The sequence below is a fragment of the Miscanthus floridulus genome, chromosome 18, assembly GCF_019320115.1.
Source record: "Miscanthus floridulus cultivar M001 chromosome 18, ASM1932011v1, whole genome shotgun sequence".
In the NCBI taxonomy this organism is placed as follows: domain Eukaryota; kingdom Viridiplantae; phylum Streptophyta; class Magnoliopsida; order Poales; family Poaceae; genus Miscanthus; species Miscanthus floridulus.
Window position 1 is genome coordinate 101,781,761 of NC_089597.1, and position 12,636 is coordinate 101,794,396.

The window sequence follows — 12,636 nt, forward strand, 5'->3', positions numbered from 1 at the left end:
GGGCCACGTGTATTTTTTAGGGCCAAAGCTCATGTTGAAAAGAGGAAGCGGCCGTACAGGTGTGTCATGCGCTGGGCCTTGGGAGGGCACCTGGCCACCTGCTGGGCTTTTTCTAATGATTTGACCCAGTTCCAGTTTCCCGTGTCTCTGGCAAATGAACCAGAACCACCCTGTGTTCGTGTAGAAATCTTCTTGAGTTCTAAAAGGCGCCTGACCGCCACGCTGCTCCTGAGAGCACGTGCCCTCACATTATTCGTACGCGCAACAGGAGAGAGACGATCAGCGTGTTCGGCTGCTCAAGTTTTAACTTATTCTCTCTCACAGAACAAATCATTCAAAATAATCTGAAATCTAATATGCAACCCATCAGCCGAACACGCCCATTAATTATGAATCACTGGATTCGCACTGAGATAGATGCACAACAGGAGTATGGTCTCCCTCCGTCTGTGCACGTAACGGTTCCCCGTGTGAGGGCACGTGCTCCTGAGAGCAAACTTTACTTTCTCCGCGAGCATCTATGGCATTTGGCGCCCAATATTACCCATTCACTCCATATATCTAACTGTTCATGGCTCATGTGGATACAGAGAGTCATTGTACAGCGCAACTTAACCAACTAGCGTGATCAGTCCAGTCCTCCAGTTCGTCACGTGCACACCGATCAATCAATCAGCTCTCGGCGTCGGAGACGACGAGGCTAAAGTAGACGGTGTAGAACTCGTCCTGCAGGCTCCGCAGCGGCTCCAGCAGGAAGTTCCGCGCCGTCCCGCGCGCCGCGAAGCTCAGCGGGTGGTACCGCCTCAGCGGCGCCGCGCGCGCGAAGCTCGCCGCGCGCCGGAACGCCGCCTCCTCGTCGCTCGCGCTGCCGCCGTCGTTGTTGCCCCGGCAGACGACCTGCGTGGCAGCGTTCGCGCCCGCGCCCGCTGCGGGGGCCGCCGCCGCCGTCGTCACGAAGCACCCCGGCCTGGTGGCGAGCTCCAGGGACACCGAGCCCTGCGCGCCGTCCAGCCCCGGCACGGCGTTGAAGAGCGTGTCGCGGCCTCCAGGGCGGCCGACGGCGAGGAGGCCGTTGGTGACCGCCATGCCCGGTCTGTCGAACGGCTCGATCGTCACGTTCGGCCCTTGCAGTTGCAGCATCTCGCTGCTGCTGCTGCCCGCCTGGCCGTAGACGCGGAACGTGGCGTGCACGCACGCGTCGGTCCCTGGGGCGGGCTGCTCCTGCATCTCCAGCTTCGCGTCGGCGATCGACACCGACAGAACGAGGGTCCGTCCGCCGGCGCTCTGCGTCAGCGTGACGAGCTGTGAGTTGAGCGTCTCGGAGGGGAGCGGAGTGATCCAGTCGGCGACGGAGGCGGCGTTTGTGGCGTTCACTTCCCAGATGCTCCGGGTCAGGCCGTCGTTTGAGTGGTTACTGTCTGTCACTGGCACCTTGCCGTGCGTCAGGCCGGCGAGGAGGTGCGGCCCGAACAGCACCGCTTGGATGGACCCGTACTCCGGCCGGTCATCTGAAATGAAAGCTCCATTTCAGCCTCTAGTTCAGAGTTCAGACAATTAAATTTGTTTTTCTTCAGGAAAAGGGAGAAAACCCTCTTAGATTTGTACAGAGCCGAATACAATCAATGCCGGTATTTGTCTGAGATTTCATACCTTTGATTACCTCAGTTCTAAGGGTAATGGGGAATTGGAGAGTCAAGGTATCATCGGCCCAGAGCTTGGTCACCGTCAGGAAACCACCTGCAACGAAACAAAACATGAAGCAGGCTGCAGGCATCACATTTTTTTTTTCTTGAAGCAGCATGAATCACTCTCAGTCTCCTATGGAACAGAAGCAAATTTGATATTTTTAAATCAGGATTTTCATATACCATCGGTCGAGTTGCCAGTGGATGTCAGGTTGAGCTTCTGGCCATTCAGAATTGCCATTGTGCCATCAGTTGATGTCCATGACGGGATCCTGACACTCACCTTTGCTAGTTGGGCATCTGCCTGAACATTTGAAATGTGAAAGAAATAACATATAATCCTGATCCTCGCAACAAACAATGGAGCCTTCAGATCATGTGCTGGCTGACAGTGTTAATTAGAAGCTACCTTCGCAGCAATGGTGAGCGAAACTTTGAAAAAGGGGTCCGTTGACAACAGAGGTTTGGCCTGCTGATTGACAGAGAGGCCTGTGGCTTTCCAATCGAAGGTGCTCGGGATGTACTGGATGATGTAGAGCCCTGGCAATTCACCATTCTCCAGGAAATATATGGAATCCCCAAGCTTTGAGAATGATTCTATCCCTGTCAAACCAAACCAGAAGATTCAGGCAGCAGCAGCAACAACAAACAGAATAACTTACACAATCACAAGTATCTAAGAAGAGAATACCAGTGCCGTAGCAGCACCAAAATGTGTCGTTCGGACCTCCCCATCCCCCTGGATTCTTCGGCGGAAGGCCAGAGGGGGGCCGACCACTGACACTCTTGGATCGCCCAGGCCCCATGGGAAGAAAGTAGAGCATGACACCAGGCTGTGTTCCCCTCTGGTTGCCCATGATCCCGTTGACGAGCAGCCGTTCGTAGTGGTCTGCATACTTGGCCTCCTTTGTCCACCGGAACAGGTTCCGTGACACCTGCAGACAAGCAAATCTCAGGATTGTGTCTTGTTCAATGCGTTTGTAGACGAGGAGTGGGGCTGCTCACCTTGAGGAAGTTGTAGGTGGCGCAGGTCTCCTCGTTCGAGCTGATTTTGATCTCGTCCACCAGCCGCTTTGGGTCATGCCTGGCATTTGCAAAAAATTGGAGCTGGGAGATTACCATGAAGTCATGAACTCTTAAAAAACGTGCATGGTGAATGTAAGTGTTGTGACTCACCAGTGTTCCATGGTAGATGTACCTCCAGTTGCGAATGTATGAGAAGAATTTACCACATCAAACAAGTAGGTTGAGATGTCCTGTGCCATGGGTTGGTTTTGTGTTCAGTAACTCAAATTGTAAAGGAACAAGACATTTCATATCAATTTGTTTACTGCCTGAACAGTCAAACAGGAGAGTGCACAGTACTATCAATCATGCAGGAGTCCTTGGTAAAGTCGACACAACTTTTCGTTTACCTTGTAAAGATGATCACCAACGACCTCATATCTCTTCTGCGCACCAATGACGACAGGGAGATGCGTATTTACATGCAAGCCCGATATGTCATCTTTCTGAAAGACAGAGATCGATATCGCTTAATTGCTGGTAGGCCAGACTGGAAATGTAAAAAGAAAAATTCCAAGTACTGACATGAAGACCAAGAGGTCCAAGGAAGCATGGTTTGTCGAAAAGATGAGCCATTGTCAGATGTTTCTGGTCTTTCTGTAGGGAGTAAGAAGCAATGCTGTAAGAACATAATACCACAATCCAAGTCAAGATACTACTGAATACTACCAACTGTAATGACACTAAGATTACCGTTATAGTATACAGCTGATACATGACGTCGTTGAATCCACCGGTCTCCTCGTTCATTGCCTCCCAATGCCTCTGAATAGTGTAATTCTGTATCAGATTCTTCACACGGTTGCTGAAGTAGTCAGTCATCCACACCACCATGTCAAGACCTTTCTTGTTACTGGCCAACATATACTGATCGAGAAGTCCCTGCATAATCTGTCAGAACACCAAAGCTTTAGATAAAACATGATCTGGGCTTTCAGTTCTTATTACTCAGCGCTGCTGCTTCAATGGATGAGATCATTGTTAGTATTGATCTCCCACCAGTTAGGCCCAACCCTACATGGTTGGTGGGCCCCCGTCGCACAGCGCTATAAAGGAAGGTGGGGGGCCGGGGCTCGCGACACGAGGTTCACCGCGCCGCCAGTCACCCCACCGACATCCTAAACCCTAGACCCGATCGAAAGTAGGGGCGCTGCCAGCGACGGAAAGTATCACCGACGCCGGCAACGCCACTCGACGCTCACGCCGTCGCCGAGGACGCCACAGCGCCGACTACCTCTCCACCGACCGTCGCTGCCGGCGCGCAGATGGCGTCCGTCAACGAAACCCCGGCCGGAGCTTCAACAACTACGGCATTTGACGGTTTGCCACCTATCACCCATCTCTCAATCTCTCTGTGAAATCCGAATGTTCTATTACTGTGCTAAGTATCCCGATCCGATGAATATACTGAGAACTCTAAACCTAACAATGGTACCGGAGCCGGGTTCGACAAGAAATCTGATCGGCTAAGTGAAACCGACCGATCTGATGCGGATCGGGAAAGAAAGTCGAAAAAACCGAACCCTAAGAACACTAACCCTATTTTTCCCCATTCGGATGAACCCGAAAAGAGCAACTCAAATCCGAAGGGGAAGGAAGAAGGAAAGAAACCCCAAATCCAAACCCTAATACCCCATTACCTATTCGGAAAAGAGGAACAAGATACAAATCCGAAAGGGGAAGGGGAAAAGAACAAGAGTCGGCACACTGAAACCCTAACCCTAATCCCATTCGGATGAACAAGCCAAAAGAACACAGTGAAAAAAACCCCATTCCCAAACCCTAACCCTAATTCCCGTGCGTCGGGATGGGGAAGAAGGGGACGGGGAAGAACGAGAAAAGAAAGAACACGCCGGGCGTCGGGAAAACTTTTCGCCGGCGCAGGAGAAGAAGGGCGCCGCAGCCAGGCCGCTCGACGGCGGCGTGCTCACCCGTTGGGAGCACGCGCGCCGGCGAGGGGGCCGGCGACGGCGCCATGGCCGCCTCGCTCCACCGTCGCTCGCTCGGCTGTGCTCGGTTTTTTGCTTGGCTGAGAAGAGAGAGCGCGATAGAGAGAGGACAGAGCGGCGATGAAGAGAGAGAGGCCGAGAGAAGGAAATGAACTCTAGGGTTTTCGGGGGCGGGGGTCAGCTGCCGTTTTGATCTGGCGAAATCACCGGACAGCCGTCGGATATGACGAACGGCCGAGATGCGGCTGCGCTGGGGTGAAACCCTAGAGCGCGCGCTTGGGAGAGCTGGGCCGCGTTGCGGCTGCTGGCCAGGCCACGCGCTGCTGGCGAACTGGGCCGCGCCGGGGCTGCTGGCCGGGCCGCGCGCGTGCTGGCGAACTGGGCCGCGCCGCGCGCTTGGGAGAGCTGGGCCGCGCTGGGCTGAAGAAGAAGAAAATTTTCTTATTATTTTCCAGGAGCAAGTTTAAATGCATATTTTTGATGAATTTGAATGATTTTAATACAATTTTCTGTGCAAATTTAATCCAACGATATTTTGCTCAGAAAACAGTGAATTTTTTAGTGCTTCTGGAAAATAATAATATGAAAATATTATTAATGTTTCCGCTGTGCATGATAATTATTGTTCTCTTTGATTAAATTTGAACCAACGGGATAATTTAATTTTAAGAGAAGTGATGAATTTCTGATAATTTTGATGAGTTTATGATGTTGTTATTTTCTGACCAACGTTGTTAATAACAATATTATAATTTTTGATTCATGAGAAATTATGCATTAATTTTACTTCTGCCCAACGGTGATGTAAAATGTTTTGCAGGGATGAATTATAAGTTTTAATTTGACCAACGTTGAGTTAAAGCATGAAATTTTACGTATAAATGTTTCTTACTTACTCTGGTGTGATTTCAGGAGGCAAATGCATTGTGAACATTGCCAACATCCCGACACTCAACGGAACCAATCACCGTGTGTGGCGGGAGAAATATGAATTGGAACTTGCGTTGGGAGAGGTCGATTTTGCCATCACCTCACCGTGTCCCATTGAGCCAGAGGACCCGGTGAGAGGTGACAATGAATCTGACGCTGATTTTGCTTCTCGAAAGCGTGATCATGCTGAAATCAGAATGAAATATGACCTTGAACATAGGCAATGGACTCTCTCCAACCGCAAGTGCCTGTTGGTAGCCAAAGCCACCATAGAAGAACAGATAAGGGGCTCAATCCCTGAATGTGCTACTGCTAAAGAATATCTTGAGAAAATCAAGAGTCAGTTTATTGGGTCTACCAAGGCCATAGCAAGTTCACTGATTAAGAAGCTTGTGAATGAGAAATTCACTGGTGGTAGCATAAGAGAGCACATTTTAAAGATGAACACTACGGCATCTAAGCTAAAAGAAATAAATTTGAAGGAGGAGGATTTCCTAATTCATTTGATTTTTGCTTCTTTGCCGAAAGAATATGACACCTTCATTGTGAACTATAATATGCAGCCTGAAAGATGGGGCATAGAAAGACTCATCTCAATGTGTGCTCAAGAAGAGAAGAGGATAAAGTCCTCACAAGGTGAATCTGCTCATTTTGTGAAGGACAACAAAAGAAAGAACTTTAATGGCAAGAATTCTAAACCACAAGGGAAATCTAAGTGGGATAAGACCTCTTCCTCCAGTTCACAGGGAAAGAAACCCCAGGATTCTGAGAATCAGCAATATGGTGGAGCTGAAAAAGATCAGTGCAAGCACTGCTTTAAGAAGGGACACTACAAGAGGGATTGTCCAGACTTCCTGAAATCTCTGCTAAAGAAAGGTGATGAATTTATTACATTTGTAGATGAATCCATGTATTTATGTTATGATAAATCCACTTGGTGGGTTGATTCAGGAGCAACTACTCATGTTGCAAATTCTTTACAGGGGTTAAGTAGGACGAGAACCTTGCAAAGAGGAGAAAGAACGATTAAAGTTGCAAATGGACTGCAAGCCAATGTTGAAGCCATTGGAGTTTTTTCTTTAGAACTGAATAATGGTTTTGTATTTAGACTTAAAGAAGTACTTTATGTTCCCTTCTTGCATAGAAATTTGATAAGTATTTCGAAACTTGATGATGATGGAATTGATTGCCATTTTGGTGATGGCAAGTGTAAGATACTGGTTAATAATAAATGTGTTGGTCTTGCCTTCCGACAAGACAAGCTTTATTTATTATCTCTTGCTGAGAATGTGAACAATATATGTGATGAGAATATGAATGATTCCCCATCTACGGATGTAACTAAGAAGCGGAAGAGAATTGATACTGTCTCTTCGAAATTATGGCATTGTCGCTTGGGCCATATTTCGAGGGGGAGAATGGAACGATTGGTTAAGGAATCAATTCTCCCACACTTAGAATTTTCAGATTTAGAACAATGTATTGATTGCATTAAAGGAAAGTATGTCAAGAAAATTAAGAAAGATGCCAAACGAAGCACAGGGATTTTAGAAATAATCCACACAGACATATGTGGTCCTTTTCCTGTGAAAAGTGTGGATGGTTATGACTCGTTTATAACATTCATAGACGATCACTCTCGTTATGGCAATATTTATCCAATTAAAGAAAGATCAGAAGCATTGGATAAATTCAAAATATTTAAAGCTGAAGTTGAAAATCAGCACAACAAGAAAATCAAGATAGTACGATCAGACCGAGGTGGAGAGTACTATGGGCGACATACCCCATATGGCCAAATTCCTGGACCTTTTGCAAGATTCCTACAGGAAAATGACATAGTTGCTCAGTACTCCACACCGGGGGAGCCTCAGCAGAATGGAGTGGCTGAAAGACGTAACCGTACCTTAATAGATATGGTAAGAAGCATGATGAGTTACTCCACATTACCGATTAGTTTATGGATGGAGGCACTGAAAACCGCCATTCACATACTTAATCGAGTACCAAGTAAATCGGTGCCTAAAACACCGTATGAATTATGGACAGGAAGGGATCCCTCACTTAACCATTTGCGTGTGTGGGGTTGTCCAGCTGAGGCAAAAGTGTTTAACCCGAACATAGGAAAGTTAGACTCCAAGACAGTCAGCTGCCATTTTATTGGCTATCCAGAAAGATCGAAAGGATATCGCTTCTATTGTCCTGACAGACATACGAAGATTGTAGAAACAAGACACGCTGTGTTCTTGGAGGATAACATGATCAGGTGGAGCGTGGTAGCACGAGAAATCAGCCTATAGGAGAAGCGGGTACATGCACCCACTCCGATGGTTGAAGAACCATTCTTCACGCTACCTGCTGCTGTTGCACCGACAGTGCAGGACACTGTAGTGCCAACACCTGTTGCAAGTTCTCCCATGGCGACAATGAATGAACATGAGGAACCTGTCCTTGAGGAACCTATCCTTGAGGAAACTATAGAACCAAATGTTGCACATGAGGAAGAACAACAACAGCCCAATGTGGAACAAGTGCCGGAGGCACCTAGAAGGTCTCAAAGAATAAGAAGATCAGCTATTACTGATGACTATGAAGTTTATGAAACTGACGAATGTCAGATGGGGGACGATCCCACCTCATTTGAAGAAGCCATGAGAAGCGACCACTCATCAAAGTGGCTTAAGGCCATGGAAGATGAATTGAAATCAATGAGTACCAATAAAGTTTGGGACTTAGAAAATATTCCTAAAGGAGCCAAAACAGTAGGCTGTAAATGGGTCTACAAAACGAAATATGACTCCCAAGGAAATATAGAAAGATTTAAAGCGCGACTCGTGACGAAAGGCTTCATGCAAAGAGAAGGGATTGATTACAATGAGACGTTTTCTCCAGTCTCATGTAAAGATTCCTTCAGAATTATAATGGCACTTGTAGCCCACTATGACTTGGAGTTACATCAAATGGATGTAAAGACGGCTTTCCTAAATGGGGATTTAGAAGAAAATGTTTATATGGCACAACCGAAAGGTTTTGTCGTAAAAGGAAAGGAAAATATGGGATGCCGCCTGAAGAAATCAATCTACGGATTGAAACAAGCTTCAAGACAGTGGTATTTGAAGTTTGATAGAACGATAAAAGGTTTTGGGTTTGAAGAAAATGTTGAGGACAATTGCATTTATACAAAGTTCAGGAATGGAAAGTACATATTCCTAATTTTGTATGTGGATGATATCTTGCTTGCTAGCAGTGATATCAATCTACTAATGGAAACGAAGAAATTCTTGTCCTCGAACTTTGATATGAAAGATCTCGGTGAGGCCTCGTTCGTTTTAAGAATAGAGATTCACCGAGACAGGAGAAAAGGGGTTCTAGGATTATCGCAAAAGGCATACATAGAAAAGGTCCTAAAGAAATTTAGTATGCATGCGTGCAATCCTTCACCTGCTCCTATAGTTAAGGGCGATAGATTTGGGGAACATCAGTGTCCCAAGAACCAATATGAAATTGACCGAATGAAAGCGGTACCGTATGCTTCAGCTGTTGGAAGTTTACAATATGCTCAAGTGTGTACACGCCCTGACTTAGCTTTTGTTACCGGGTTACTTGGCAGATATCAAAAGAATCCAGGAATTGAACATTGGAAATTAGTGAAGAAAGTCCTGCGTTATTTGCAGGGTACGAAAGGCCTCATGCTTACGTATAGAAGATCTGATTCCCTACAGATAGAGGGGTATTCAGATTCTGATTATGCGGGAGACGAAAGAAAATCCACGTCAAGATATGTATTTACTCTCGCAGGAGGAGCTATATCGTGGAAAAGCTCCAAACAAACCGTAACTACATCCTCGACAATGTATGCCGAGTTTGTAGCATGCTATGAGGCAATGGGGTAGGTGAACTGGCTGAAGAAATTCATACCCGGATTGAAAGTGATTGATGATATAAATGAACCACTGCGATTGTATTGTGATAATAATCCAGCGGTACAGTACGCTCATAACAATAGGTCAAGTGGTGCTGCCAAACACATTGGCATAAAGTACTATGTTGTGAAAGATAAAGTTCGGGATCATATAATAAATCTTGAGCATATAAGTACAGAGAAAATGCTCGCGGATCCGCTCACAAAGGGCTTACCACCCAACGTGTTCAGAGAACACGTAGCCGGCATGGGTTTAAGGGAAAGCCTATGATACCCGAACATACGAAGGGCCCAAAGAAAGTTTACATTTCAAAACGGAGAATTGTATTGTGGCTGTTAGTCTAACGGCACTAATTGCTGTGACGATGGGACAGTTCTATGCACTAATCTATGATGAAATAGGATGGAAGCAAGAAAAATATGAATTAAAAGTTTTGAGTATGAAATTAAAGAACGAAGAATAGATGAGAGATCAAGGGGGAGAATGCTAGTATTGATCTCCCACCAGTTAGGCCCAACGGCCTAACTGGGCCTTGTCCTCGCGCCCTGATCGGGGGCGCCCAACCCTACATGGTTGGTGGGCCCCCGTCGTACAACGCTATAAAGGAAGGTGGGGGGCCGGGGCTCGCGACACGAGGTTCACCGCGCCGCCAGTCACCCCACCGACATCCTAAACCCTAGACCCGATCGAAAGTAGGGGCGTTGCCAGCGACGGGAAGTATCACCGACGCCGGCAACGCCACTCGACGCTCACGCCGCCGCCGAGGACGCCACAGCGCCGACTCCCTCTCCACCGACCGTCGCTGCCGGCGCGCAGATGGCGTCCGTCAACGAAACCCTGGCCGGAGCTTCAACAACTACGGCATTTGACGGTTTGCCACCTATCACCTATCTCTCAATCTCTCTGTGAAATCCGAATGTTCTATTACTGTGCTAAGTATCCCGATCCGATGAATATACTGAGAACTCTAAACCTAACAATCATATCACACACGGGTTGCATCGGACCATGGACGGAACAAAAAGAAGAAGACAAACGTCTGATCTGCACGTACCTTGTGGATGGTGTAGTATGGTGACCACGCCTCGTCCAGCTGCTCGTACAAGTCGAACATGGTCTCGGGATACGCCGAGAGGTATCCCGTGCCCATCTTCTTCTGGCAGTCGTAGAGAATGTCCACCACCCTCGTCATCCTCTCCCTGAGGGTGCTGTTGTGCGTGGCCGCCCACATGTGCGCGCTCGCGCTCAGGTAGTGCCCTGCGAAAACACACAAAAGCAGAGTAGCAAGTGGAAGATCGAGGCGAGAGTGGAAGAACAGAGTCACAAACAAGTCCACCGATGAACAATTGACGCACGAGCAGAACGAAGCGGCAACGGAATTTAAAGATGGGCAACGAACCTGTGAAATGGCCACGGAGCTGGCCGCCCGGCGCCTCCCAGCCGCCGTAGGGGTCCCCGACGGTGGGCAGGCCAGCCTGCTGGCGGAAGGTCCAGGTGAGGCGGTCGGGGTCGAGGTAGAGCAGGTACTCGAGGTTGGTCTGCTGCGCCTGCCAGTACATGGAGGAGGACGAGCCGGCGGCGAGGCGGTCGTCGTCGCCGCCGTGGAGGCGGACGTCGTGCAGGGACGCCGGCGTCAGCAGCTCCCCCGGGCCCGGCTTGCCGGCGCCGTCGTCCGGCCCGCCGCCGCGCGTGAGGCTGCGGTAGAGCGCCAGCCAGTCGAACTCGGCCCGGGCGCCGCCGTGGAGCCTGCGCGGGAGGAGCGCCATCCACGTGGCCTCCTCCGTCGGGGTGAGGTGCGGCAGGCCGTCGTTGTGCCGCCCCTGCGTGAAGTTGAAGAGGCGGTCCGTGCACAGGTGCAGCGCCGCGCCGCGCTCCACGAACGCCGCCGCGCACAGCAGCAGCAGCAGCAGCAGCAGCGACGACTCCGCCGCCGCGGACATGGCTAATGCCGGCCGAGCTCGCGCCATCGGTTTTCGAGGGATGATCCAACGACTCCAAGGAACGCGCGTATATATAGGCCGCCGGCGAAGGTGGCGACTGGCGAGTGAGTCAAGTGTCAGAAGACGGGGTCGATAAGCGTCACGGGAGACGAACTCGGTGGAGTGTGCGCGCTGCGCGGATCTGCTGCAGCTCTGCATGGTGGATGAAACGGCCAGATGGATAAACGGCTTGGGCGCACGCGCACGCAGCATAGTCGCCACGTTTCCCGAGCTCGTCGTGGCCACTGCCCTCCCTCCTCCGCAACCGCCGCGCCGCCCGATCAGCTCGTCCTCGGACTTCGGAGCCTTGCTAGCAAACTCCTTCCTTTGTTCCTCCTTGATCGTCATCTCGTCTGCGTGTCGAGCTTGAGCCAGTGCCCAGGCCCGTCCACTGAGTCTCTGTCGCTCTTGGGCCAAAATCAGGACGGGCGGGCCTCAGTCAAATGCACAATAATAATGTTTTCCTTTCAATTAAAATCTGAAAAATAGAATTGCGTTAACAAAGTATGTATCAATACGCGTTGATGTACGAGCTAATCCATATGCAAAGGAGTGAAGGACTGTAAACAATTTGGTGTCAGGCTGTCAGCTATTACATTACCATTTGAGATAACTATCCTCCTCCGTCCTCCTAATATAAAAATACAAAACGAAAATATTCTCCAACACTCAAATCTATTTTTGATGATCATGGATTCCACATAATTCCAAAGCTATGCATTTCCTACAAGCTACCAAAATTTGGAGATAGTAGCACGCACAGCTGGCATACCTAAACTTGCACCAAGTTTATCTCCTACAACTTGTCTTTTGCACTGAATGGATACAGATTCTGCAGGGAGGCAAACAGTCTGCTCAGTGTAGTTTGCCGCTTTCTCATTCTTGGCAAGGCAGTACCAATAATCAGCTCACCATCTTTTCGCAAAATAGACAGAAATGGCTTCAGTGACAGCTAAACCTAACCATGGTGACCTTTCCTGACTATTGTCATTTTCCCAGATTCATACAGAGATACTGATAAGAATCAATCATTGCTACATGTACAATATATTCCACTCAACGGAGAAATTCTGATAGCTTTTTTCAAACATAGCTGTTTTCTTAG

At 48.7% G+C, this 12,636-nt stretch overlaps 1 protein-coding gene across 1 annotated transcript; it reads right to left on the reverse strand.

The window, feature by feature from the left end:
• Positions 1-526: 526 nt before the first annotated feature.
• LOC136521680 (uncharacterized) lies at positions 527-11,909 on the reverse strand. Its single transcript, XM_066515436.1, has 12 exons — positions 10,952-11,909; positions 10,607-10,809; positions 3,444-3,641; positions 3,276-3,347; positions 3,101-3,196; positions 2,862-2,941; positions 2,691-2,769; positions 2,377-2,620; positions 2,095-2,288; positions 1,869-1,989; positions 1,651-1,737; positions 527-1,508 (listed from the first exon to the last, which is right to left on the reverse strand). The coding sequence occupies exons 1-12, from the start codon at positions 11,877-11,879 to the stop codon at positions 673-675; spliced, it is 3,138 nt and encodes a 1,045-aa protein (XP_066371533.1). The 5' UTR covers positions 11,880-11,909; the 3' UTR covers positions 527-672.
• Between the last annotated feature and the right edge of the window lie 727 nt (positions 11,910-12,636).

Bases quoted from the DNA above. Each gene is read 5' to 3' on its own strand.
- LOC136521680 (XM_066515436.1), bottom strand. From the start codon at position 11,879: ATGACGATCAAGGAGGAACAAAGGAAGGAGTTTGCTAGCAAGGCTCCG. The intron at 3,348-3,443 runs GTAATCTTAGTG...TACTCCCTACAG, and splicing joins ATCAGCTGTATACTATAACG to AAAGACCAGAAACATCTGAC. The intron at 1,990-2,094 runs GTAGCTTCTAAT...TCAAATGTTCAG, and splicing joins CGCTCACCATTGCTGCGAAG to GCAGATGCCCAACTAGCAAA.